Source organism: Perognathus longimembris, chromosome 7, assembly GCF_023159225.1.
Source record: "Perognathus longimembris pacificus isolate PPM17 chromosome 7, ASM2315922v1, whole genome shotgun sequence".
Classification (NCBI taxonomy): domain Eukaryota; kingdom Metazoa; phylum Chordata; class Mammalia; order Rodentia; family Heteromyidae; genus Perognathus; species Perognathus longimembris.
This window is the reverse complement of record NC_063167.1, coordinates 1339151-1363407: the sequence shown is the minus strand read 5'-3', so window position 1 is coordinate 1363407 and position 24257 is coordinate 1339151. Positions and strand designations below refer to the sequence as shown.

General features: G+C 69.4%; 2 protein-coding genes across 2 annotated transcripts; one reads left to right on the top strand and one right to left on the bottom strand.

Annotated features, from left to right (window-relative positions):
• The first annotated feature begins 500 nt into the window (after window positions 1-500).
• On the top strand, window positions 501-19336 carry Mmel1 (membrane metalloendopeptidase like 1). The gene is given in 24 exon segments (XM_048349809.1): window positions 501-569; window positions 571-649; window positions 7469-7546; window positions 8042-8101; window positions 8617-8778; window positions 8905-8985; window positions 9189-9284; window positions 9679-9797; window positions 10114-10179; window positions 12120-12254; window positions 12331-12420; window positions 13098-13234; window positions 13499-13592; window positions 13900-14028; window positions 14484-14582; window positions 15785-15868; window positions 16197-16300; window positions 16718-16776; window positions 17048-17167; window positions 17839-17972; window positions 18056-18121; window positions 18570-18665; window positions 18967-19043; window positions 19125-19336. Coding segments are annotated over 24 exon segments (2334 nt in total). The 3' UTR covers window positions 19225-19336.
• A 1041-nt stretch (window positions 19337-20377) lies between these two features.
• On the bottom strand, window positions 20378-22926 carry Prxl2b (peroxiredoxin like 2B). The gene is made up of 7 exons (XM_048349808.1): window positions 22800-22926; window positions 22486-22690; window positions 22206-22257; window positions 21536-21599; window positions 21369-21444; window positions 20961-21079; window positions 20378-20498 (listed from the first exon to the last, which is right to left on the bottom strand). The coding sequence occupies exons 1-7, from the start codon at window positions 22860-22862 to the stop codon at window positions 20472-20474; spliced, it is 606 nt and encodes a 201-aa protein (XP_048205765.1). The 5' UTR covers window positions 22863-22926; the 3' UTR covers window positions 20378-20471.
• Between the last annotated feature and the right edge of the window lie 1331 nt (window positions 22927-24257).

The window sequence follows — 24257 nt, the reverse complement described above, 5'->3', positions numbered from 1 at the left end:
GCCCCCGGGACCCCCTCTTCCTGCACGGCCCTTGTGGGGTCACAGGCTCCCGGGACCCCCCCACCCTGCACGGCCCCTGCGGGGTCACAGGCCCCCGGGACCCCCCACCCTGCACGGCTCCCAGGCTCCCGGGACCCCCACCCTGCACGGCCCCTGGGCCCACGGGGAAGATGGGCAGAGAGCCCAGCGGGCTGAGCGGCTCCCCTCCCGAATGCCGGGTGCCCGGCCCGGAGCCCAGCCCCCCCCCCACGCACACACCGCCCCGGGACCCCGTCCCCGCCAGGCCCCCGCGCGGCGGGCACGGAGCTGACCTTGAGGCCGGGCCGGGCGCCTGAGGGGGGCCCCCGCGGCGTCCCCCCCCCCCCCGCGATGCGGGCCCGGGGCAGAGGCGGGGGGCCGGGCGTGGCCGCCCGCGGGTCGGGGTCGGGCCTCCGGAGCTCCCGCCGCCTCTCCCCGCCCCGGCCCGCAGGTCGCCCCGCCGCGCGCCCGGAGCCCGGCGGATGGAGCAGCCCCAGCGCCCCGTGGGGACGACGGAGCGGGCCGGCCGGCCGGGGCCCAGGCGCGCGGGCCCTCCCGCCCTGGGGGCTGCTGCCCCCGCTGCTGCTGGCCACCGCGGCGCTGGTGGCGCTGGGCGTCCTGTACGGCAGAGGTGAGTGCGGGGAGCCGGCCGGGAGGGACGGGGCCGCCGGGAGCCCGCCGCCCCTTCCGGAACGCCCCGCCGCCGCGGCGGGACCCGCACCCCGGCCGGCGCCGGCTCGGCGCCCACCCCTCCCCTCGGCCCCTCCCGCGCCCGGGTGCCCGCCCCCTCCCCAGCCCACACCGCCAAGGGCGCAGCGGCTGCAGTTCCCACAGAGCCCGGCAGCTGGAGCCCACGCTCCGGAGCGGGTCCCTCCTTCCATCCCCCCCAACACCCTCCCCCCAGCCCTCCAGCCCCCCACCTGCCCCTCCCTCCCCCCACCCCACAGCTGGAGCCCACGCTCCGGAGCGGGTCCCTCCCTCCATCCCCCCCAACACCCTCCCCCCAGCCCTCCAGCCCCCCACCTGCCCCTCCCTCCCCCCACCCCACAGCTGGAGCCCATGCTCTGGGGCCGGTCCCTCCCTCCATCTCCCCCAACCCTCCAGCCCCCCCACCTGCCCCTCCCTCAGACACACCCCCTCCCCTGCCCCTGCCTCACCCCCTCCCCCTTCCCTGCCCCTCCCTCACCCCCACCCCACAGGTCAGGTGACAGTCACCAGGACCCGGTGGCACCAGGGTGTGCGGGCCGGCGGGGGCAGGGGGAGCCCCACCTAGATGGAGGTGCAGCCCTGCTGTCCCAGGAGACCCCGTGGCTCCTCGTACCCCCTGTGGGACGCTTCCCTGGGCCCCCACAGCCCTGGCCCCCACTTCTGCCCTGAGCCCAGGCGGTGTGCTCCCCCCGCCCCGCCCCCCACCCACGCTGGGGCTGGCCGCACCCCTGCAGCGGGAGGACACAGAACTTAAAGACGGCGCCCTTCCCTGGCCCAGTGCCCAGCGCAGGCACCTTTGCTACTAGAAAGTTCCGTCCGCTGGACCGCTCTCCTCTCTGGCCCAGAGAGCCCAGGAGCCTCTGTCTGGGACTCACTGGGCTCAAAACGCTGCGTTTGAGAGTTCTGGGGAACGAGGCCAGGCCCCCACCTTGCAGCTCTGCAGTGGGGGGGGGCGGGAAGCCAGGGGGCTTCTGGGTAGCCCAGGAGCCCACCCCCCAGGAAAGACTCCCCTGCCTCACCGCCCTCTTCCCCGCACTCGCTCTCTCGGGAGCCTGCGAGGTCTCTGTCCCGGCTTGCGCGCCCTCTGAAGGCGCCCTGCCCTTCCCTCCGTCCTCGGGGCCGAGGCCGCCCCGGTTCCGCCCCAGGGCCCAGGGCCGGCCAGTCGAGCTCTCGCTCCCGGGAAGCGCCGGAGACGAGCTGGCCAGCCTCGGCCCCGGCCCCGGCCCGGGCTGCAGGAGCGCTTCGCGCCGTCCAGCTCTTCTCTGAGATTCTCCTCACTCTTGATGCCCTTGTACTTTTCCTCCTTTTCCACCCCCGGGTGTGTGTGAGCACGCAGCTGCCGTTCTGTACATGGTTACTGATCTCTGGCCTGATTGTGCTGTTGTCAGAATCTCCCCGCCATTGCCATGAGATTCTCTGGGGTTTGGAGGGCCGGCCTTGGCGCTGGTGCTTGGTCAGGTTGATTAACAGCCCGGGCCTGGGCCTGGGCAGTGCGTGCGTGTGCGTGTGCGTGTGCGCGTGCGTGTGCGTGTGCCCGAAGGCAAAGCCTGTCTTCGGTGTACTTGCAGTCTCCATCCGCTTGTATGTGCGTCTTATGCAGGGAACTGTCAATTGTCTGTCGTTGCATAAAGCATTAATTGACCTAGCTTACCCGGTTAAGACTGGATTATTTTACAGATATAAAATTAGGTATAAGTTATAAAGTTGGCTTGATCAATGTAACGCGATTCTACACTTATACGCATAAAATCAGTCTATCTTCTCACATACCGTGATGTAGAGACCCTTTTGATCTTGTTCTGTTTTCCTTTCAATCCCCTTCTCGTTGGCATTTGCTTTGTCTCTTTTTCCCCCCATTCCTTTCTCTGGAAACATCTTGTATCTTGCTTCGGATGCGCCTCTTACATCCGAGAATAGCTGCACTTTGGTTCTGCCTGTTTGCATCCCATGATTACCAAAATGTGTCTTTTTGTCTGCTGTGTGCATTGTGCTAGCAACACCTGGCTCCGCTCCTCTCTCGCCTTTGTTTGGATGATCTATTATTATTCATCCCATTTTCCCTCGATCTGCTTGGAGCTTTTCTGTTTCTATTCCCCTGATGGTTATCGTAGTGAGGTGTTTTATTATTATTATTATTTGCTATTTAAAAGTCACAGGTACGCTTTTCTCCCTGAACTGGGCCTTGAGCGCGCTTGTTCAGCTGGCGCTTCCCTCCCGGCCTGGACCTCTACGACGGATGATTATTGTAAGGTCCTGAGTTCAAACCCCTCTCTGCCAAAACAAAAAGGAACTCGGGCCTGCCCGCACCCCGCGGGACACGGTGTGCACTTCGCGAGGCTCTCGGGGGACCGGTCCCCACATCCCCGTTGGAGCCCTTCTGTGGGACCGCGCGCCCCACCTGCCCGGTCATCCACTGCGGGGCGCCCGCGGCTCCGCCCGCGCCTCCGTTCAGGGAGCTGCCTGCTCACTGGGCGCCGCCCCCTCCCCAGCCAGGACCCCCCCCCTCGGGCACCGTCTCCAAGGGGTGTGACCCCAGTGTGGACTCAGAGTCAGCCCGTCGCGGGGGTGAAGCCAGCGGGGCCCCGGAATCTTCGACCCCGCGCCACGCGGGCCTCTTCCGTGGTGAGCCTCGAGGACCCCTGATGCAAAACAGTCCGTCCGCAGGGAGCCGGGCGCTTTCCCATGGGCGGATGCCTTGCCTCGGTGCGGACCCGCCCGCGATGGCTTGGACCATCCGGCCAACCTCCGCCGCCATCCTCTTGGATATGGTGCGGAGCCATCTCCCATCCCGACTGTGGGCCGGCCTGGGCGACTCCGCAGTGCACTGCTTTCAACGCACACGCGCGCCCACTCGTAGGATTCAACTCTACCAAGTAGTCAAGCAGAAGACTTCCGGTGACATCGATGCTCAATTTCTCTCTCCCCTGGCCACGACTCGACTTTCCTGCCGTATTTTCCACCTGTTTGACGTTGCTCTAGAGTCCTGGTGAATTCTGTAAAACCGCATTCTGGCTCACAAAGCCTCCAGCGTTTCACCTGTCCTTCTGCGTTAGGCTTGCTTACAAACCTCAACAGCCACGCGTCTTGTGTATAGGGTTTTCAACTGATTCTTTTTCAATATGATTTTTTTTATACTTCTCGTTCCTATGCTCAATTATTTTTATGTCCTTATGTTTTGTACCACTTAAGTATTGGTGCCTTAAAACCACCCCAATACCCAGTAGCTTATGATCATCGTTTTTCAATACAAAATATACCCACTGTCCGGGCTGGGGTCAGCGGATCGAGGTCAGGCTCGATGGCTAGCTTTGTTCCGCGGGAGTTTTGTCCACCCGTGAGGATGGGCAGCGTGGGCCTCGGCTCAGACCTAGAACGCTTGCATTCCCGCCTCATCTCCGTGGCCAGCGCAGGGCACCTGGGAAATCCATGAGCAAGAGGCCTGGGGCGGGGGTAGGGGAGGGGGGGGCGCGTGGCCCTTCAGGGGGGACAGCGGCAGAGTCACACAGCCCAGGACGCAGACAGGCCTCATCCTTAGGAGCTGCTGCGCATCTTCCGGGTCCGACCCAAAGTCTGCGGCGCCCCCCCCCCAGGTCTGGGCTGTGCAGGTGTTGTTGTAAATCCCTCTCTGTACAGCCCTGCCCGAGGGACGCCCGCGCTGCCCTGAGCCGGGGAGGTGTCCTCCGAGAAGAAGTGTTTGCTTCCCTCCGGCTCCCCGGGGCTCGGCTTGCCTTCACCGGTGTCAGGCGAGTCCTCGCCAGGAGTTGCCTTGGCCACGGGGTTCGCTCCCACGCCTAACGAGCCGCCGGGAAGACACGTCCTCGTGGGAGAGGAGGCGTGCCGGCTGTGTCTATCGCCAAGAGACAGAGGAAGAGAGAACACGCAAGTGACTTCCGCCAGGGTCCGCTTCAGAGGAAGGAATTTGGAAACTTTCACGAGGAAGGGAAACGCTTCTGGAAAAGAAAACTTTCTCACCGGGAATGTCGGAATGTTTCCAAGGCAGAGACGGAAAACATGGAGAGAAGCTGTTGTTCAGGCGGATGTAAAAGAACGACGAGAAGCTGGCGTGTCGGCCGGGCCTTGAGGAAGGCCGCCCCGCTCTGCACGGTGATGGAGAAGTAGCCCCGGCGAGGGCACCGACTTGGCTTCCGGGCAGCCATATTCCGACACTGGGAAGCCAGGCATCCTTTGTGTCGGCAGGGTCTGTGGCTTGGCTTCCTTCTTGGAAGAAGACACTTCTTTTGTCAGTCATGGGGCTTGAACTCGGGGCCCGGGTGCCATCCCCGAGCTTTTGTGCTCAAGGCTAGCGCTCTGCCACTTTGGGCCGTAGCCCCACTTCTTGGAGATGAAGGGCTCGTGGACTTGCTGCTCAGGTCTCAGCCTCCCGAGTGGCCAGGATGACAGGGGTGAGCCAGCGACACCCGGCCCGAAGAAGAGATTTCTGAACGCCAAGACCAGAGCCGGACGACCCAACTCTCCGCCTCCTATGGCCACGTCCACGGCAAACCTCGCCAGCCGTGAGAATCGACAAGCGGCCACAAGTGGAGTCAGAAAGCATCTCTAGCCCCTCAGGAGCCCCCGCGTCTCCCTCCAGCAGGAAGCTCGCGGAGGACCACGTGGGCACGTGGAAGGGCGTGGCCAGCCCTCTCCGCCAGGACGAGGCCCGAGCTTCCAGGGCTGTGCCCGCGGTCCGGCCATTCTGGAGTCCCCCGTCACTTCCCAACAAAGGGCACCGCCTGGTTCCATGTCGTTTCTGCAATGCAGACGTTAAGCTTTGGTAGCACAACTCATGGAGAAAAATTCAGCTGTGGTCTGCAACGTCCGGCTCCGTTTTCTCTTTGAAACATTTTCATTTTGGCCTGTTCCATCTCCTCCTAGCCGGCACTGTTCCTAGCGGGCGGTCAGCCGCCGCTCTGACTGCTCTGTTCCCCTGCACGCAAGGTGTGCTCCTCAGAGTCAGTGCGCTGCCTCCTCTCTGCCTGTTTCTGGAAGCTTCTCTGCACCTTTCGTCGGCAGCATCCTGTGTGCCGTAGGTGTGGTTTTCTGTGTAGTCACCCTGCTGTGGAATATTGAACTACTTGGATGGGCCAGTTTATGTCTTTTACCAATTTTGAAAATGTCCTATGATGCTTTCAAAGCTTGCTGTCGGAGACTCCAGACGCAAGCATAATTGATGAATTAAAACTGTCCCACAAGGCTCAGACCCTAGGTTCACGTTCTAGTGCGCCATGTCAGGGGGAGAAATGTGTTTGCACATAGTAGGAGGGTTCCTTCAACATCTCTTCTATTCGGTGTGCGTGAAATACCGGGCACAAGTAATAAACCAGTATGGATACATTGCCATTCACCCCACTGTGGAACGGTCAGAGACGCTCCTCTCTGCTGTGTTCACAAAGCCCAGGCGCCTCAGAGGGTCCCGTCTCCCTCTCGTGTCCTCTGTCGGGTGCAGGCTCCTACCAGGGCGCCACGTTACCCCTGGCTTCACGGTTCTTAGCGGTTCTTCGACACTTGTGGGTCTTGTCTTTCCATGATCTGTCTGGCAGCTTTGAGGAGTCCTGGCCAGGCATTCCGCAACACGTCCTTGCAAGCGGACTTGTCTGGCCTCCTCCTTGTGAGTAGACGAGGGTGCCGTGCGTGCGTGTGCGTGCGTGTGTGTGCGTGTGTGTGCGTGTGTGTGCATGTGCGTGTGTGCATGTGTGTGTGTGTGCGTGTGTGTGCGTGCGTGTGCGTGTGCGTGTGTGGAGAGGAAGCGCACAGCTCACAGGCGCGGAGCTCACTGCCGCTGGCAGTGCTGACCACGGGCTCGAGGGAGCAGGTGGCGGCCCCTGCCCCGCCCGTCCCTGCCCTCTCCCCGTCCCTCCCCTCGGCGTCCTCCAATTCTTCCGCTCGGGAGATCTCTCTTCTCCCCGTATCACTCCGCTCAGCGCTCTGTCCGCGCCGGCACGGCCTGGTGAATGTTTGCCACCCCTCAGTCATCTGGTTTGGGGGGTTGGGTTAGTTGCGTTCCCATTTCTAATGACCGCCCCTCGGCTCCCCAAAGCTCCGCAGGACCGTGTAACGGTTTTCCCTCACCCAGTGCATGGTGCCTCCACTCCCGCTCGTCCCCCCAGATTGGGGGCGAGGGGCTCCCCGAGGCCAGCCTGCCTCGTGCCCGGCACCAGGCCGAGCGAGCGCACAGCGTGGCCCAGAGTGCCGAGCCCCGTGGGTGCCAGGCCTCGAGGCAGGCGGAGCCGCGTGGAGCCGCGGTCCCGCTGTCTCTGCACGATCCTCGGCATGGCCGGGACGGCGGGCACGCGCCTCCACACCCCGCAGGATGCCCACTGAGACGGGCTCCCGGGAGCTGGTGCCTAGGGTGGCCTTGCACCGCACCGTCCAGGCCTCAGCCTCCGCAGTCACCGGGGTGACAGCCGGGAGGCACTGCACACGCTGTAGAGAAAGTCCCGGGAGCCCAGCCCGCCCCGCCCTGTCCCTGGCCACCCCTCTGCCTCCCGACCTGTCAGGAGGCAGGGCTGGGGGGGGACGGGGAGGCCCGGCCCCTCCGCAGGCCGGGGGAGGGCCGCTCCCTGCACCCAGCTCCCGTCCCCACCCCCAAATGGAGCCAAGTACCCGGCCCTCGTGCCGGGAGGCCCGCCTGCCCGGCCTTGCGTTCCCTGAACCAGCGCTGCTGCTGTGGCGGGGTGCAGGGCACCCCTGGAGTGGGGCTCTGGGGGGACCCGGGCCCGCTGAGCGCTGTGTTTCTCCCCAGGGAAGCAGCTGCCTTCCTTTACTAGCTGGCTGTGCTTCTCACAGGAAGAGAAGACGGTCGTAAAACGAGACTCCGGAGGTAGCCATCGCCTTCCCTGACCCGAGCCGCCGCCGGCGGGGGCTGGCACCGGGCGTCCGGACCTGCGGCGGGCGGGGACGCCCCCGGGGGGGCGGGCGGGGACGCCCCCAGGCGCAGGGCCACCGCCGCCGGCCAGCAGGCGCCCGCCGCACGAAGGGGGGGCCCGTGGGGGCCCAGTCGGCCCTCGCGGACAGCACCCAGGGCCGGCCGCGGGCGGGGGGTGGGCGGCGGGCGGGGCGGGCGGTGCTCGCCCTCCCCCCCCCCCCCCCCGGTCTCCGCCTCGGGGCCGGGGCGGCGGTGAGGTCACCGCGTCACCGCTCAGACCCCTTGGGGAGCCCCCCCCCCCCGCGGTTCCGGCCCCACCCCCAGCCAGCCCAGGAGGGAGGAGGCGGGTTCCCCGCCCCGCCCGCCGCAGCCCCGCCCCGCCCGCCGCAGTGGCCCCCACCCGCCTCCCCGCTCGGCCGGGGGCGCTCACCCTGGGCTCCTTGTCCCCAGCTGTCTCAGAGCCAGCGCGGACGGATGAAGTCTGTACCACACCTGGCTGCGTGACCGCAGGTGAGCCCGCCCCCCCCCCCAGCGCCCCGCCGCCGGCGGAGACTGTTCCAGAAGTCCTGGGTCTCGAGGGGGCTGAGGCCACAGCCCGCGGGATTCCCGGAGGGCTCCCGAGGGGTCAGCTCTAGCATAGCAGCCGCCCCTGCGCACCCTGGGTCCCAGGGCACCCTGGTCCCTCCCGGGGGACCAGGCACCGAGGTGGGTGCAGGGAGACTGGGGTCCCCGAGGTCCTGGCCAGGAGCCAGGCACCGTTTCCACCCGTTGCCTTAGCAGCGTTCTGCCTGGGGCAGAACTGCCGGAGGCCTGGAGAAGCCACGGGGGCGGGGGGGGGCACCCCGGGGCTCAGAAGGGACGGCCCAGCACCTGAATCGGTGGCCCCTCTGGCACCCAGCCTCAAAGCAGCTCAGAGAGGGCGACTCGTCCCCCGGGGCACACAGCCTGTCCCCGGGACTAGAGGGCGGGGCGGGCCACCCCCGGCTCAGCCCCCTCTTCCTCCCACACCCCCGGGGGGCGAGCAGCCGCCAGGATCCTGCAGAACATGGACCCCACCAAGAAACCGTGCGAGGACTTCTACCAGTACGCCTGCGGGGGCTGGCTCCGGCGCCACGTGATCCCCGAGACGCACTCGCGCTACAGCGTCTTCGACATCCTCCGGGACGAGCTGGAGGTCATCCTCAAAGGTGGGACGCGGCCCCCGCCCGGGGGGTCTCCTGGGGTCGCGCTGGGGGCCCGCCCAGAGGGAACGACCCACCGCCGTGGGCCCCGCCCCGCCCTCCCCTCCGTGCAGCCCTCTCCTCTGCCCACAGGGGTGCTGGAGAACTCCACCACCAAGGACAGGCCGGCCGTGGAGAAGGCCAAAACGCTCTACCGCTCCTGCATGAACGAGAGTGAGCAGCCCCGCGCACCCCGCGCACCCCGCGCACCCCGCGGCCCCAGGCCCCGGGCCCGCCGGTCCCGCCGCAGCCCCTCCGGGGCCGGGGCGGAGGGTCCGCGTGCGGTGCTGCCCGGCGGGGGGGGGCCCCCACCCCGGGAGGCTCGGGGTCACCGCCGGACACCCCCGCCCCTCGGCGAGCACGCCCTCTGTCCCCAGGTGTGATAGAGAAGCGCGACTCTCAGCCCCTGCTGAACATCCTGGAGGTGGTGGGCGGCTGGCCGGTGGCCATGGACAAGTGGAACGAGACCGTAGGTGAGGCCCGGCTGCTCGCGGAACCCCACGGGGCCCAGCTCTGCCAGAGCCAGCCTCAGGATCCCCGAAGACGGCTCGGGCCGTGAAGAGCCTCGGGGGGGGGGGCTGGTCCCCAAGGAGCGTCCCCCCGGGGCCTTCGGACCCCTGGCCCCGTGTCCCCCGCCGCCAGGCGCGGGTGCCCCGGTCTGCGCCACGGCCCACCCCCAGCTCAGGGTCGGGAGGCACGTGGAGGCGCGGGCAGCCCTGAGCGCGCTGGACGCCGGCACCGGCCCCCCCGCCCCGCCCACTGGGGGCCCCCTGTGGGGAGCCGGCCGGGGCGCCCTCCAGGCCCGAGCCCCGGGCACAGGAGGGCAAGGGGCCCGCCCGGCCTCCAGCGTGGACGCTCGCTCCCCAGGCCCCAAGTGGGAGCTGGAGCGGCAGCTGGCCGTGATGAACTCGCAGTTCAACCGGCGCGTGCTCATCGACCTCTTCATCTGGAACGACGACCAGAACTCCAGCCGGCACATCATCTACGTAGGCGGGCCCCTGGCGGGCACGCGGGGGGGGGGGGGAGCCAGCGGGGGGCGGGGGAGGGGGCTAGGAGCCTCGGATCCGCTCGTAGGCCCTGGCTCCCCACCATGAGACCTTCCGCATCTGGGTAGAAAGCCTGCCCCTCCCCCCGCCCGGCCCTGGGGCCTCCCCCAAGCCCCGCCCCCGGTCCAGCCCCACGGCTGGAATGACACCCCGGGGAGGGGAACCGAGGGTCCCCGCACACAGTCCTCGGGTGCCGCCCGCCCCGGCCTGGCCGCGGGGCCCCCTGCCCGCGGCCACGGCCACCTGTCGCTTGCAGATAGACCAGCCCACCTTGGGCATGCCGTCCCGCGAGTACTACTTCAGCGAGGGCAGCAACCAGAAGGTGAGCCTGCCGGCCCCCCGGAGGGCGCCCCAAGCACGGCGGGGCTTAAGGGAGTGTTGGGGCGTAATGTGGACATTCGGCTTTGACCACCCCTGGCGGGCAGCCCAGGGCACAGACGGCGTCACCCCAACCCGCCCGTGCTGACCCAGGCCCCGTGGGCAGGCAGCCCTGGGCCCGGCGGCCTCTGGCTTAGGAGGCGCGGGAGGCTGACGAGCGAGGGGAAGGAAGGGCCCTGAGGCCGGCGGGCCCGCGACAGCCCGGGAAGGGCTGCGAGGACGGCGGGCGGCAGGGAGGCTGCGGGCGGAGGCTGGGGAGAGAGGGGCAGGCCGGGGGCGTGAAGGACCCCTCCAGGAAGGGCCTCCCGGAGCGGCGGGCACCGCGCCGGGCCGTGAAGGACGGGCCAGGCCCGGGAGTCGAGGCCGCCGCAGACCCGGAGGCTGGAGGCCAGGCCCGGGTGCTGGCCTGGGCGAAGCCGCGCGGGGCGGGGGTGGGAGAGGCCTGAGGGGCGAGTCCCTCCCAGGAGGGGCCGTGAGGAAGGGCGGCCCCGTGCCCCCCACATCCTCCACAACCGGTGACTCTGGCCCGGCAGCCCGGCGGGGGACCCTGGGCCTCCCCGAGCCTCCGCTGGGCACGGGCCCTGCCCACGCAACCCCACAGAGCTGTCCCCGGCCCCCAGAGACTCCCCAGGGGAACACCCGGCCAGCAAGGACGCGGCGGGGACGGGAGCTCAGCCTCGGGCCGTCCAGCCAGTCCTGGGCGTGCAGCTCAACAGTGGGGCCGAGGTCAAGCTGCCCACGGGGCGCGAGGACGCTCAGAGGCTCGTCCTGGGCCTGTGGCCCCGGTGGCGGGGCCCCGCGTGGGCAGGCCCGGTGCCCATGCACGCGAGGACGCTCAGAGGCTCGTCCTGGGCCTGTGGCCCCGGTGGCGGGGCCCCGCGTGGGCAGGCCCGGTGCCCATGCACGCGAGGACGCTCAGAGGCTCGTCCTGGGCCTGTGGCCCCGGTGGCGGGGCCCCGCGTGGGCAGGCCCGGTGCCCATGCACGCGAGGACGCTCAGAGGCTCGTCCTGGGCCTGTGGCCCCGGTGGCGGGGCCCCGCGTGGGCAGGCCCGGTGCCCACGGGGCACGAGGACACTCAGAGGCTCGCCCTGGGCCTGTGGCCTGGTGGCAGGGCCCCGCGTGGGCAGGCCCAGTGCCCACGGGGCACGAGGACACTCAGAGGCTCGTCCTGGGCCTGTGGCCCGGTGGCAGGGCCCCGCGTGGGCAGGCCCGGTGCCCACGGGGCACGAGGACACTCAGAGGCTCGCCCTGGGCCTGTGTCCCGGTGGCAGGGCCCCTCACGGGCAGGCCCGGTGCCCATGCACGCGAGGACGCTCAGAGGCTCGCCCTGGGCCTGTGGCCCGGTGGCAGGGCCCCTCACGGGCAGGCCCGGTGCCCATGCACGCGAGGACACTCAGAGGCTCGCCCTGGGCCTGTGGCCCCGGTGGCAGGGCCCCTCACGGGCAGGCCCGGTGCCCATGCACGTGAGGACGCTCAGAGGCTCGCCCTGGGCCTGTGGCCCGGTGGCAGGGCCCCGCGTGGGCAGGCCCCTCACGGGGCACGAGGACACTCAGAGGCTCGCCCTGGGCCTGTGGCCCGGTGGCAGGACCCCTCACGGGCAGGCCCAGTGCCCACGGCGCCTGCCGTGCTGGCGAGGCTCCCGGGGCCGCACCGAGGAACTCGCCCATCCCCACCCCATCCCACCAGGCCCCACGCCACCCCCCACCCCCACCCCACGCGCCTCCACCTCAGCACACGCGCGCCTGCGTGCACACACACGCACCCCCCCCCACGAGCTTCCGGGGGCCGCACCGGGTCACACGCCCACCCCCACCCCACAGAGCGCTCCGTGGTGGCCCAGGCAGCCGAGGCCGCCCAGCCCCATCCGGCATCCTTTGGCCCAGGTGCGGGAAGCCTACCTTCAGTTCATGATGTCCGTGGCCACCATGCTCCGGAAGGACATGAACCTCCCCAGGGACAGCCAGCTGGTGCAGCAGGACATGACGCAAGTGCTGGAGCTGGAGACGCACCTGGCCAATGTGAGGCCGCCCCCGGGGCGGGGGCGCGGGCTGGGCCCCGGCCCGGGGGCCCCCGTGACCCTCGGCCCTCCCGCAGGCCACGGCGCCCCAGGAGGAGAGGCATGACGTCACAGCTCTGTACCACAGGATGGACCTGGAGGAGCTGCAGTACAAGTTCAGCCTGAAGGTGAGGCCCGGGCCGCTGGGGCGGAGCCGGGGGGGGTGGTGGCGCCCCAGCTCCTCCTCCTGAGGGCGTGTGGGCCTCCGGCTCTTCTTTCCCTTGCCAGAGCCCTTATTTTGGTATTCAAGTTCTTCTTGGCTTCATGGATTGAGATTCTCTTTTTTCCTTTCTGGGAGTTTTGAGTAAGATTGACAGTATGTTTTTGCTTGGTTTTGCCAGTCCTGGGACTTGAACTCAGGGTCTGGGCCCTGTCCCTGAGCCTCTCTGTGCTCAGGGTTACCACTTGTGGCTTTTTCTGAGTCGTCTATTGGCGACTAGAGTCTCACGGACTTCCCCGCCCCATCTGGCTTCCAGCCGCAGTCCTCCGCGCTGTCTCCCGAGTAGCTAGGATCGCAGGCGTGAATAGTAGGACAGCGTGGCCAGATGGGCCTGGGAATGTGGCGGTGGGACTCCTTGAAATTACGGGTTCCGTTTGCCTCCGCCGTGAGGCCGCTCTCGGCCCGTGACTCTGGCCAGCTCGCGGGTCCCGCGGTTTCCCAGCCGTCGGGGCGTCGGTTCTCCCCCACCCCGCAGCCCACGGGCGCGCTCCTCTCCACGTCTCGTGAGCGAGCGCTCGTCAGAGGACGGGTTTCTTAGCCGCCCGGGACCGTACACCTCCGCCTCCCTCCCCGCCCCGCCCCCAGGGCTTCAACTGGACTCTCTTCATACAAACGGTGCTGTCCTCGGTCAAAATCGAGCTGCTGCCCAACGAGGAGGTGGTGGTGTACGGCAGCCCCTACCTGCAGAACCTCGAGGACATCATCGACATCTTCTCAGCCCGGTGAGGCGCAGGAAGGGCCCCGGGGAGCCCGGCACCCGCGCCCCGTGCCCCGCGCCCGCCCCGGCCAGACGCCGCCCGCCCCCACGCGAGGCGGACACGGGCGGGCCCCGGCCGCTGCGGCAGGCTGGGCAGCCGGCGGACTCGGAAGGCGTCTCTAGAGCCCAGAGGCTGCCGGGCCGTAGCCTGCCGGCCAGGCTCTGCCCCTCCCTGGGCGGAGCGCGCTCATCCGCCCCTTGCTGCCCCCCCCCCCCCCCCCCGCCCCAGGACCATGCAGAACTACCTGGTCTGGCGCCTGGTGCTGGATCGCATCAGCAGCCTGAGCCAGCGATTCAAAGACGCGCGCGTGAACTACCGGAAGGTGAGCGTGCCCCGCGGGCAGGGCCCCGGCGCCCGTCCAGGCCCGCCTCCCCCGCCGCGCGTCCAGGCCCGCCTCCCCGCCGCGCTCGGCCTCTGGGCAGGCTGAGCGGCATCCGGGCGTGCGGGTACCAGCCTGGCAGCCGCCCGGGGCTCCGGGGAGGGGCGACCCGCCAGGCACAGGGGGCGCACCCTCCCCACGGCGGCAGCACCCCGTCCCCGTCGCCCCGCGCTCCGCTCTCACCCTGGGGGGCCCCGGACGCGGGCCCGCGGGGAGGAGCGGGTGCCCGACCGCGCGGACGCCCGCCCAGGCGCTGTACGGCACCACAGTGGAGGAGGTGCGCTGGCGCGAGTGCGTGAGCTACGTCAACAGCAACATGGAGAGCGCCGTGGGCTCCCTCTACGTCAAGGAGGCCTTCACGGGGAAGAGCAAGAGCCTGGTGAGCCCCCCTCCCTCCCGCCCCCCGGGGGGGTCACCCACCCCCGGCCACCGCGGGGAGCCGACCCCACCACCACCACGACCCCACTCTTCTGATCAGGGCCCGGGCCCGCGGAAGCCGCTCACGCCAGGGGCACCCCGAGGGGCACCCAAATGCCCCGCGCCCCCTCCCGACGGAAGGCACTGGGAGACACCCTGCCCTCGCGGTGCTCTGACCTCTGACCCTCAGCCACCCCCGGGCGGCACACCTTGTCCGGTCCAGCCCGGGGTGGCAGAGCCAGCCCCTCACACAGACCCCGGGGCGGGGGTAGCCACCCCCCCCCAGCAGTGCCTGCGCCCACGCAAGAGGCCACGGCCGGCGCAGCCCCTCCCCCGCCCCAGGTGCTCCCGGGCAGCGCCCACCAGCTCCGGGCACGCGCGGGGCTCCCGTGGGCAGCGTCCGTCCCCGCCCCCCAGGTCAGAGAGCTCATCAACAAGGTGCGGGCGGTGTTCGTGGAGACCCTGGACGAGCTGGGCTGGATGGACGAGACGTCCAAGAAGATGGCCCAGGAGAAGGTGAGCCAGCGGGGGGGGCCTGGACGCCCCAGACCCTCCCCCAGCCCCCCGAGACGGCCCTCACACCGCGCCCAGACCCTCCCCCCCACCAGACGGCCCTCACACCGCTCCCAGACCCTCCCCCCCACTAGACGGCCCTCACACCGCGTCCAGACCCTCCCCCACCAGACGGCCCTCACACCGCTCCCAGACCCTCCCCCCCACTAGACGGCCCTCACACCGCGTCCAGACCCTCCCCCACCAGACGGCCCTCACACCGCATCCAGACCCTCCCCCCCACCAGACGGCCCTCACACCGCGTCCAGACCCTCCCCCACCAGACGGCCCTCACACCGCATCCAGACCCTCCCCCCCACCAGACGGCCCTCACACCGCGTCCAGACCCTCCCCCCCACCAGACGGCCCTCACACTGCTCCCAGACCCTCCCCCCACCAGACGGCCCTCACACCGCGTCCAGACCCTGCCCCCCACCAGACGGCCCTCAGACCACGTCCAGTCCTTCTGCCCCCGCCCCCCAGTCCACAGCCAGGCCCTGGGGGAAGGAAAACGGGAACATGAATGAAAACAGGAAAGCAGGAAATTCCCAATAGCTCCATGAACAGGTGGAGTGTCAGCTCTGAAGCAAGGCTGGGACCCTCCAGACGCCCTCTGCCCTCCTGACGCCCTCTGCCCCTGGGTGCCCTCCTGACGCCCTCTGCCCCTGGGTGCCCTCCGGACGCCCTCTGCCCCTGGGTGCCCTCCGGACGCCCTCTGCCCTCCTGACGCCCTCTGCCCCTCCTGACACCCTCTGCCCTCCTGATGCCCTCTGCCCCTCCTGATGCCCTCTGCCCCTCCTGATGCCCTCTGCCCCTGGATGCCCTCCTGACGCCCTCTGCCCCTGGGTGCCCTCCTGACGCCCTCTGCCCCTGGTGCCCTCCTGACGCCTTCTGCCCCTCCTGACGCCTTCTGCCCCTCCTGACGCCCTCTGCCCCTCCTGACACCCTCTGCCCCTGGTGCCCTCCTGACGCCCTCTGCCCCTCCTGACGCCCTCTGCCCCTGGTGCCCTCCTGACGCCCTCTGCCCCTCCTGACGCCCTCTGCCCCTCCTGACGCCCCTCCCCGGCCCAGCCCCCTCCCTCCCTCACCCCGCACGGGTCAGGGGAGCAGGGCCGGCCTGGGCCCCCTCCCCAGCGGGCGCGGCTGCCGCTCTTCCCCCCGCCCAGGCCCTGAACATCCGAGAGCAGATCGGCTACCCGGACTACATCCTGGAGGACACCAACCGGCACCTGGACGACGAGTATTCCAGCGTGCGCCCACCCTCAGCCCGCCTCCCCAACCCGCCCTCCCCGGCTCCCCGCCCCCTCCCGCTCCCTCCCGGCGCCCCGCAGCCCCGCCCCAGCGGGCCCCGGCTGGGGCCCCGGGAGGGGAGGGCACCGTGCCCGGGCACCCTGCGGACGCCCTCGTGGTCGCGCCTGCCGCCCTCCCGCGCCCCGGGGAGGCCCTGGCACCGCCGTCCGTTACGGATGGGAAGGCGAAGCCCAGGCTGCGGGGCGTGCTCGGGCCCCCGCTCCCCGCCGCCCCGGCCCTCCCCGCCGCGCCCGCGCCGGGCCGGTCCTGACCGGCCCCCTCCCGCAGCTGGACTTCTCTGAGGACCTGTACTTTGAGAACTGCCTGCAGAACCTCAAGGCCGGTGCGCAGCGCAGCCTCCGGAAGCTGCGGGAAAAGGTGGACCAGAACCTGTGAGTGGGACGGCCGCGTGGCCGGCGCGGCCCGGGTGCTGAGAGCTGGTCCAGGCCCGGCTCCGGGAGGGGGGCCGGGCGGGGGCCCCCTCCACACCCCCTGCCTTGGGGAGGGACAGAGGGGAAGTGGAGCTTGGGACTGATCCCGAACCCTGTGCGGGGGCAGAGTCACCGTGGCCTTGGCCTCCTTGGGGCGGGGGGGGGGGGGTGCCCCCCAGGAAGGGCCCCGGCCGACGCAGCTCGGGTGGGGGGGCAGGGTGCCCCCCAGGAAGGGCCCCGGCCGACGCAGCTCGGGTGGGGGGGCGGGGTGCCCCCCAGGAAGGGCCCCGGCCGACGCAGCTCGGGTGGGGGGAGGGGTGCCCCCCAGGAAGGGCCCCCGGCCGACACAGTCTCCAAGTGACCGACTCGTTCCCACAGCTGGATCATAGGAGCTGCCGTGGTCAACGCCTTCTACTCCCCAAACAGAAACCAGATTGGTACATCCCCCCTCCCCCCACCCGCCCACCCCTCCGGAGCCGGCCCGCCCTCGCCCAGTGTCCACCTCGGGAAGGTTGTCGGGGAGGGAGTGGGGGTCGCAGAGGAGCAGCAGGGCGGTGGGGAGGAGCGGGGGGGGGGGAGGGTCCCGGGTCTCACACTCCCCCTCCCCCTCCGAGTTCGTCCCCTCATCTGTACATGGTGGGGTCCTGGCCCCCACGCGGCAGTGCCGCTCACCGCTGGCTCTCCCCCCCCCCCCCGCCCCCGGGCCAGTGTTCCCAGCCGGCATCCTCCAGCCGCCTTTCTTCAGCAAGGAGCAGCCGCAGGCCTTGAACTTTGGGGGCATCGGGATGGTGATCGGGCACGAGATCACGCACGGCTTCGACGACAACGGTGAGGGGGGGCAGGGGCAGAGCCGCACCTGAGGCCGGGCAGCCGGGGCCCCTCTAGCCGCCCCTCCTCACGGCTCGGGCGGGAGCAGAGGCCAGGGCACAGGAAGACAGGACCCCCCCTGGCCCCGCTATGATGGCTGCCTGAAGCTGTCTGGGGGAAGGGCCTCCTGATGACTGGCTTCCCCCCTCCCCGGGCCTGTGAGGCAACCGTGGTCCTACCTGCCACCTCGGCAAGGCCCGGGTCCCGCCCGGCCTCCCCCCCTGCCCCCCCCCCCGCCCCGTGAGGACCTGCCACCCTGCCCAGGGCCCTGCTGGTTCCCACGTGTCACCGAGGGTGCAGGACACTCTGCACATCAGAGCACGCCACCGCCGGGGCCCCAGGACCCGAGACGCCGGGCCCCAACCTCAGGGGCTGGGCAGGGCGGCACGGAGCCCTCCCTCCCAGGGAAGGCTGGGCAGCCCCCGGAGGGCGGGCGGGGTCACCCCCCCCCCCCCCGCAAGCACACTGATGCCCTTTCCAGCTCAGCCTCCGCCCAGGCTCTGGACTCTGGGTGCTGGCCCTGGCTGAGGAGGTTCGGGGGCCGCTAGCGCTGGCGGAGGGGCTCCCCCGCAGAGTGGAGGGGTGCAGGCTGGAGCCGGCGGACACGGGCCTCGTGTCCCGCCGCTGCCCAGGCCGGAATTTCGACAAGAACGGCAACATGCTGGACTGGTGGAGCAACTTCTCCGCCCAGCACTTCCGGGAGCAGTCGGAGTGCATGATCTACCAGTACGGAAACTTCTCCTGGGACCTGGCGGACCAGCAGAACGTAAGCGCGCTCCCCCCCCCCCCGCACCAGGGGAGGGGGAAGCCGGAGCCCGCCCCCCCCCCCAGCCTGTGTCTTGTGCCCAGGTCAATGGCTTCAGCACCCTGGGGGAAAACATCGCAGACAATGGCGGTGTGCGGCAGGCGTACAAGGTGGGCCCATGCGGGGAAGCCCGGGCTGGGGCACGGGACACCCCACTGTGCCCACAGTTAGCCCCTAACGTGCCACAGAGGCAGCTTCTATCCCCAAGTGTGACAAGGGGTGAGGACCCTTTGCCCGCCTCCAGTCCTGAGCCCACAGCCCTAGCTGCGGGGTGCGCTGGGGGCCTGGCCGGGGTCGCCCCACCCCACCCATGGAGGTGTTCAGAAGGCTGACGCAGGGTGCGCTGGGGGCCTGGCCGGGACTCCCCGCCCCTCCCCCTGCCTGTGGAGGTGTTCAGAAGGCTGATGAGGCGTCAGGTGCCCCATGCCATGGGGGGGGGGGCCTGGGGGAGGGGCAGTCTTCACCCCAGGACAGGTCCCGGGGCCAGATTCCTGTTCTGCGTGGGGTCCGGTGACCGGAGCGCACCGGCCAGGCCCAGCCCCCACTCGGTGCCCGCAGGCTTACCTCAAGTGGATGGCGGAAGGTGGGAAGGACCAGCTGCTACCAGGACTGGAACTGACATACAACCAGCTTTTCTTCATCAACTACGCTCAGGTAGACGCCAGGGCCGCGCCCCCCACCGGGCCTCAGGCCTCCCAGCCCATATGCCTGGAGGGGCATCATGGGGCGCTCGGGTGCTGTGGTGGGCTAGCCCCCAGAACCAGAACCAGCGGGCCTGCGGGCGTCCCGGAGGGGTCGGCTGGAGCGAGGCCGATGTCCACGGCGGGGCAGAGAGAGAAGGAGCTGCTGGCGCTCCTCTCCTCCCCAGAAAGGGGGGCCGGGGCTAGTGGGGACCCCCCCACCACAGCCAGAGGCCCAGCCTCACCGCCCCTCCACGCCTCTCCTGCGCCCGCAGGTGTGGTGCGGGTCCTACCGGCCCGAGTTCGCCGTCCAGTCCATCAAGACCGACGTCCACAGTCCCCTGAAGTACAGGCAAGCCCCCCTCCCTCGCCCCGCGACCCCCACCCGACACCCCCCCATCTTACGCCTCTCCCTCCACCCGCTGGTCCTCAGGGTGCTGGGCTCGCTACAGAACCTGGCTGCCTTCGCGGAAGCGTTCCACTGCGCCCAGGACACCCCCATGCACCCCAAGGAGCGATGCCGCATCTGGTAGCGCAGGTCCAGCCGCACCGTGCGGCCACGCCCACTCACCGCCGAGGCGCCCGCGCCCGGACGGGGCCCCCTCGCCGGGCGGCCACCGCACCCCCCACCCGCCCCCGGAGCCTGCCCGGGACGAGCCGCGCCCGACGCGGCGCCCGCCCGGCGCCCGGAGCGGGGAGGCCCGGGGCCCCATCGCGGCCCCACAGACGCAGACGGCCGTGTTCCTCCCACTCTCCAAAGTGTTTGCTCCGCACTCGACCACCGCTTCACACTTGACCTAAGTAAACGCTTCCCAAGAAAGCAGCCCCGTGTGTGCGGGCGGGCGGCGGGCGGGCCCGCTCTGCACCGAGGGAAAGGGCAGGTCCGAGTGCCGGCGACCCCACTGAGGCCAGGACACCCCGAATGTCCGCAGCTCCGCTGACCCGGGGAGCCGTGGTCAGCAGGCGTCCAAGGGGCTGGGTTGGAGGTAGACAGCCAGCGGGAAGGGCTGCGGGGTGATGGGGTGGGGGGCTCGGGCGGCAGGGACGCGGCCTGCTGTGTGGGGAGAGGGCCGTGGGGGGTGCCAGGCCGTGTGGGGGGAATCTGGGGTCCGCGAGGCTTGGACGGGCAGGCCTGGAGGGAGGTGGCCGTCAGAACACCTATCCCAAGGGGACAGTCCTTGAGACTGAACAGCAACGGTGGGGCAGGCAGCGCTGCTCCGCGTCTGTCAGGACCCCAAGGAGAGGTGGCTGGGAATGTGGACTCCACAGACCCAAAGCTTTGCGCCGCCAGCCGCCCTGCAAAGCTGCCAGCGGCAGACCTCGGCTCCGAAAGGGCTTTTGGCTAGGGGGCCAGCTCCAGCCTCCCCCGGTCCCGCCCACAACCTCCCCGAAAACCCAACGCGCGCCCCTAGATGCCGGCAGGGGGCCTGCTCCCCCTTCCCCTTCCGCCCGCCCCTCCTCCTCCTCCCGACCGGGGCTGGCCTCTCTGCCCTCAGTGGCGACGGAGAGAGGTCATCTTGGAAGGAAATGGCGGGGCTGCCCTGGTACTCCATGGGTCAGAGGCCTGGAGTCGGAATGGGGCAGGAAGACGGCCCCCGGCCTCCCCTCCAGACAGCTGCTGGCGCGTGGAGGGGCGCGTGGGGACGGGGACAGAGAGGAGGTGCAGAGGCGGTGGACACTGTGCTGTCAGGGTCTGTGCTTTAATGGCTCTTTGTGGCTTGAGGATCTGGCAAGGTCCAGCGTTGGCCCAGCAGCTCCAGCACCCTGGGGTCAGCGGAGGTCATCTTGTACACGCGTCCCCGTCACACTGAGGGCAACAGGAGGCCCGTGAGGCCTGCCACACTCCTCAGGGGCCAAGGGCAGTAGACGCACGCGCGCGCGCGCACACACACACACACACACACACACACACACAGAGGCCAGACACAGGACCCTGGGCTACTCCCTCCCTCACACACTGGACCACACCAACGCCCAGCAGGTACACCCGGGACAAACCGCAGCCCCGCGACCCTCTACGTGGTGACGACACCCACGGGGGAGGCCTCTGCTCTGCCTGCCCCTTGGTCCTCAGCAGCCCGTCCTCCCTCTGGACAGTAGCCGCAGTCACAGCTACATCTATACCCGCCACTGAGCATCAAATGACATCTATCCCAAGGGGCTACAACTCAGGGCGTGGTCACCCTCCCCACCAGGCCACGTGCTGGCCCAGGCAGGGGCGGTCACCCGGGGAGGGGAGGCTGGGCTCTCCCCCCAGGTCTCAGCTTACCTGGGGCGGCTGGCTGGCACAGGCCTCCGCAGAGATGCCCAGGGCCTGCAGGATGCTCTCCTGGGGGACATAGTCGCCTGGAGACTTCTGGACGAAGTGTAGCAGCACCTTGTCACCACCTGTGACGGCAGGCAGGTGGTCAGAGTGCCCGGAAAGTGCGCCTGTGCTTCGTACCCGAGTGCCAGGAGGAGGAGGGTGGCCCAGCCATCTGAGCCCAGCAGTCCTGCGTGCCCTGACCCCCACCCCGTGACCAAGGCAGGAGAGGTGCCCCCAGCCCCCACTCGGGGCCAGACTGTACCCCAGAGGAGCTGTGAGGGGGTGAACATGCCAGAGAGAGCAGGGTATGGCTGCCAAGTCGGGCAAGCCTTCCCATGGAGGGCGCGGCCCCAGATCCCAACCCCAGCACACCTTTGCTGACCACCAGCAACCCTCCGCTCTGCAGAAGGTCCCCAGACAGGTTCCCCTGGATGCCAACCGCCTTGGCCTGCGTGGAGAGGATCACAGTCGCGCCCAGAGAAAAGCCTTCAGGGGCTCCCACCACCCCCCATTCCTGGACGACCTTGGCCACTACAAACCTTGGTGGCCACATCACGCACGGGCTTCCCCAGGGCGGCCGGCAGAATGCTCAAGCTATTGTACCTGCAGAAACACCAGGTCCCCCGGTCTAGACGCTAGTGCAGCCCAGTCCCAACGTCTGCCCCGTGTCCACCACACCCACAGACCAGTTCCAGATTAGGCCCTGTCGTCCCCTCTCCCCCCCCCCCATCCCAGCAGGGGATCCAAGGCGCAGCCAGTCTGCCAAACCAGCAAGCAGCAGTCCAGCCAGGAGCAGTTCCTGGAGTCTCAGGGCACCCAGCCTGGGTACTGCTGCTGGCCTGGAAACCTGCAAAGGATGTAGGGTATGGGGACCAGGCCCGAGGCTGCGTGGAACCGGGCATCTGGCTCAGCTGGCGCTGCCAATCACAGCGGGCAGCGTGTGACTCTAGAAGGCTCGGCTGGCACTCTAGTCTACTAAGAGAAGACTGTGGCTGCTACGAGTAGGCCTGGAAGGGAAGCCTGTCAGGGACCACCACCCAAGGACCGCACAGAAGGTCTGGCGGGAGCGGCCAATGCCCCTACAGCTGGCTTCCCTGGGGAAGACCGGGTGGACAGTGGAGCAAAGGGTGATCAGATGAGGAGTAAGAGGCAGAGGCTATCTGGCCTCTGCCCCTCACCATGCCGCGCCCACCCCCCACGGGCACTTACCGCTTGAAGCCCAACTCCTTGTAGAGCTGCTTGCTCTCGTCCAGGTAGAGCTCTGAAGAGAAAAGCCACAGGTGCGTGCACCCTGCCAGCTCCACCCAGGCCAAGAGGGCAGGGTAGGGCTGGGAGTCTCCACTGTTCGGAGATGAGACCTCGAGGGGATCAAAGGTACCCTGGGGACAGGGACACGACGGCAAGATGGCCGGGCACTGGCACAGCGGTGCGCGCAGGTGGGGTCTGGAGAGGGGGCGGCCGGGGCAGCCAGGGTGGGGAAGGGTCGCACCTCCTGAGAAGTAGCTGCCGTCCAGGAATTCGCGCAGGCCCAGGGCCTCGGGCCCCACACCCACGAGGCGCACGCCGTGCCGGTCCAGGACGCCCCGGAGGCCGCTGAGGTCCTGGGCGATCCAGCGACACACCACGCAGCCGAAGCGCCGCAGCCCGGCCACCACGCACGCCTGCTCCTGCCACAGGCTCCGCAGTTCCACCGCCTGCGGACCGGGGCCCGACGGTGAGGGGAGCCGGCCCACGCTGCACCCGGGCCTGCGGGCCCCCCCAGCCCGGCGCGCCCGCAGCCCCGCCCCGCGCGGCCTCGCTCACCTCCCCAGTCACCGCGTGCTTCAGGACGCACGCGCCCACCCGGGCGAGGTCCACGGCGCTCATGGCCGCCGCGGCCGATCCCCGTCCCCGACGCCCCGGCCGCGGTCAGGTGCGGCTTCCCGGCCGTGTCCCCGGCCCCGGCCCCGCCCCTGCCCGGCCACGCCCACGCCGGGCCACGCCCACGCCGGGCCACGCCCCATCCCGAGGATCCCTAGAGCTCTTAGCCACTCCTCGGCCACACCCCTTTTCCTTGGCCCCGCCCCTCGTCCCTAGACTCCGCCCCGAAGATGGCCGCGCCGCGCCCGGAACACGCTTCTTAGTCCCGCCCTCCGCCGAGGCCTGAGAAGGAAGTGGGCCCGCGGACTTCCGCCTGCGCGCGCGCCTGCGCAAAGCGCGGCGTCTCCGGAGTCCGGCGGGGCGGGCACAGGTTCCCCCCGGCGCCCGAGCCGCTTCCACGCCGTGTCCGCCGCTTCGCGCGGGGAGCGGGGCGCTGCCCTCCAGCGACGTTGGCCTCCCCCTCGCGAGCGTGCCGGGGAGGGAGGGAGGGCGGCCCCTCGGGGCCCCCGCCCCCCTCCTAAGGTCCGAACCTGGCTCTCGGGCTGCCGGCCGGATCGTGGGCTTGGGCCAGGGGCGCCTCCCACCTCGGCCTGCGCGGTAGCCGGGTCACAGGCCTTTGCCGCCACACTGGGCCGCCTGTTCTGTGTCTTGGAAGCAGAGGGTAAGGTTATTGTGCCCCCCCCCCCCCACTGAGGAAAAGCGATCGCCCGTCCTCGGGAGGTGGAACCACCGCCCGAGGAACCACACAGGCCTCCTTCGCACAGGTCTCGCCTTTTGCCTCCCTGCACGGTGTAGCACTCACACATGTGAACATACATGCTTGCGTGAATCTGACATCCTGGAGCCACTCGCCTAGCCTGCCACACCCCCTGCAGACCGCCGCCTGCCTCTGGGCCCCCCTTCCCCTAGTATACGTGACCCCTGAAAGGATCTCTCCCTCCCCTGAGTGGCTTTGTATGGCGGTGTGTGTGCGCCAGGTGCTGTCCATCCTTCAGGTGTCATTTCCCATCGCTCACACACACACACACACACACCATTGGTGTTCAGGAATGCGTAGGGGCAGGTGGTTCTCCCTGCTGGACAACAGTAAAATGACTCCTAAGAACCACCAGGCCCACGGGATGGGATGGTAGCCTGGAAAGAAAGTCTTCATTCTGGATTCATCTGGAGGCAGAAAGGACAAGGACTGTCCACCTGCCTCTAGACCTGGCTTCCTGGTCCTGCCGCCTGCCCTCTTGTGATTCTGGAAGTAAGGTGAAGAAAGGCCCGCTTGATAGAGGCCCCCACACCTTGGGGTTGCATGGGGAAACACCAGGGTCGGTCAGGAGATAGAGGGCCTGGGGGCAAACAAGGCTGAGGGCCTCCGTTAGAGGCCCGTTGTGGTTTCTGTGGGAAAGGCCA

Bases quoted from the DNA above. Each gene is read 5' to 3' on its own strand.
- Prxl2b (XM_048349808.1), bottom strand. From the start codon at position 22,862: ATGAGCGCCGTGGACCTCGCCCGGGTGGGCGCGTGCGTCCTGAAGCAC. The intron at 22,691-22,799 runs GTGAGCGAGGCC...CCCGGTCCGCAG, and splicing joins AGCACGCGGTGACTGGGGAG to GCGGTGGAACTGCGGAGCCT. The intron at 22,258-22,485 runs GTGCGACCCTTC...TTTTCTCTTCAG, and splicing joins CGGCAGCTACTTCTCAGGAG to AGCTCTACCTGGACGAGAGC.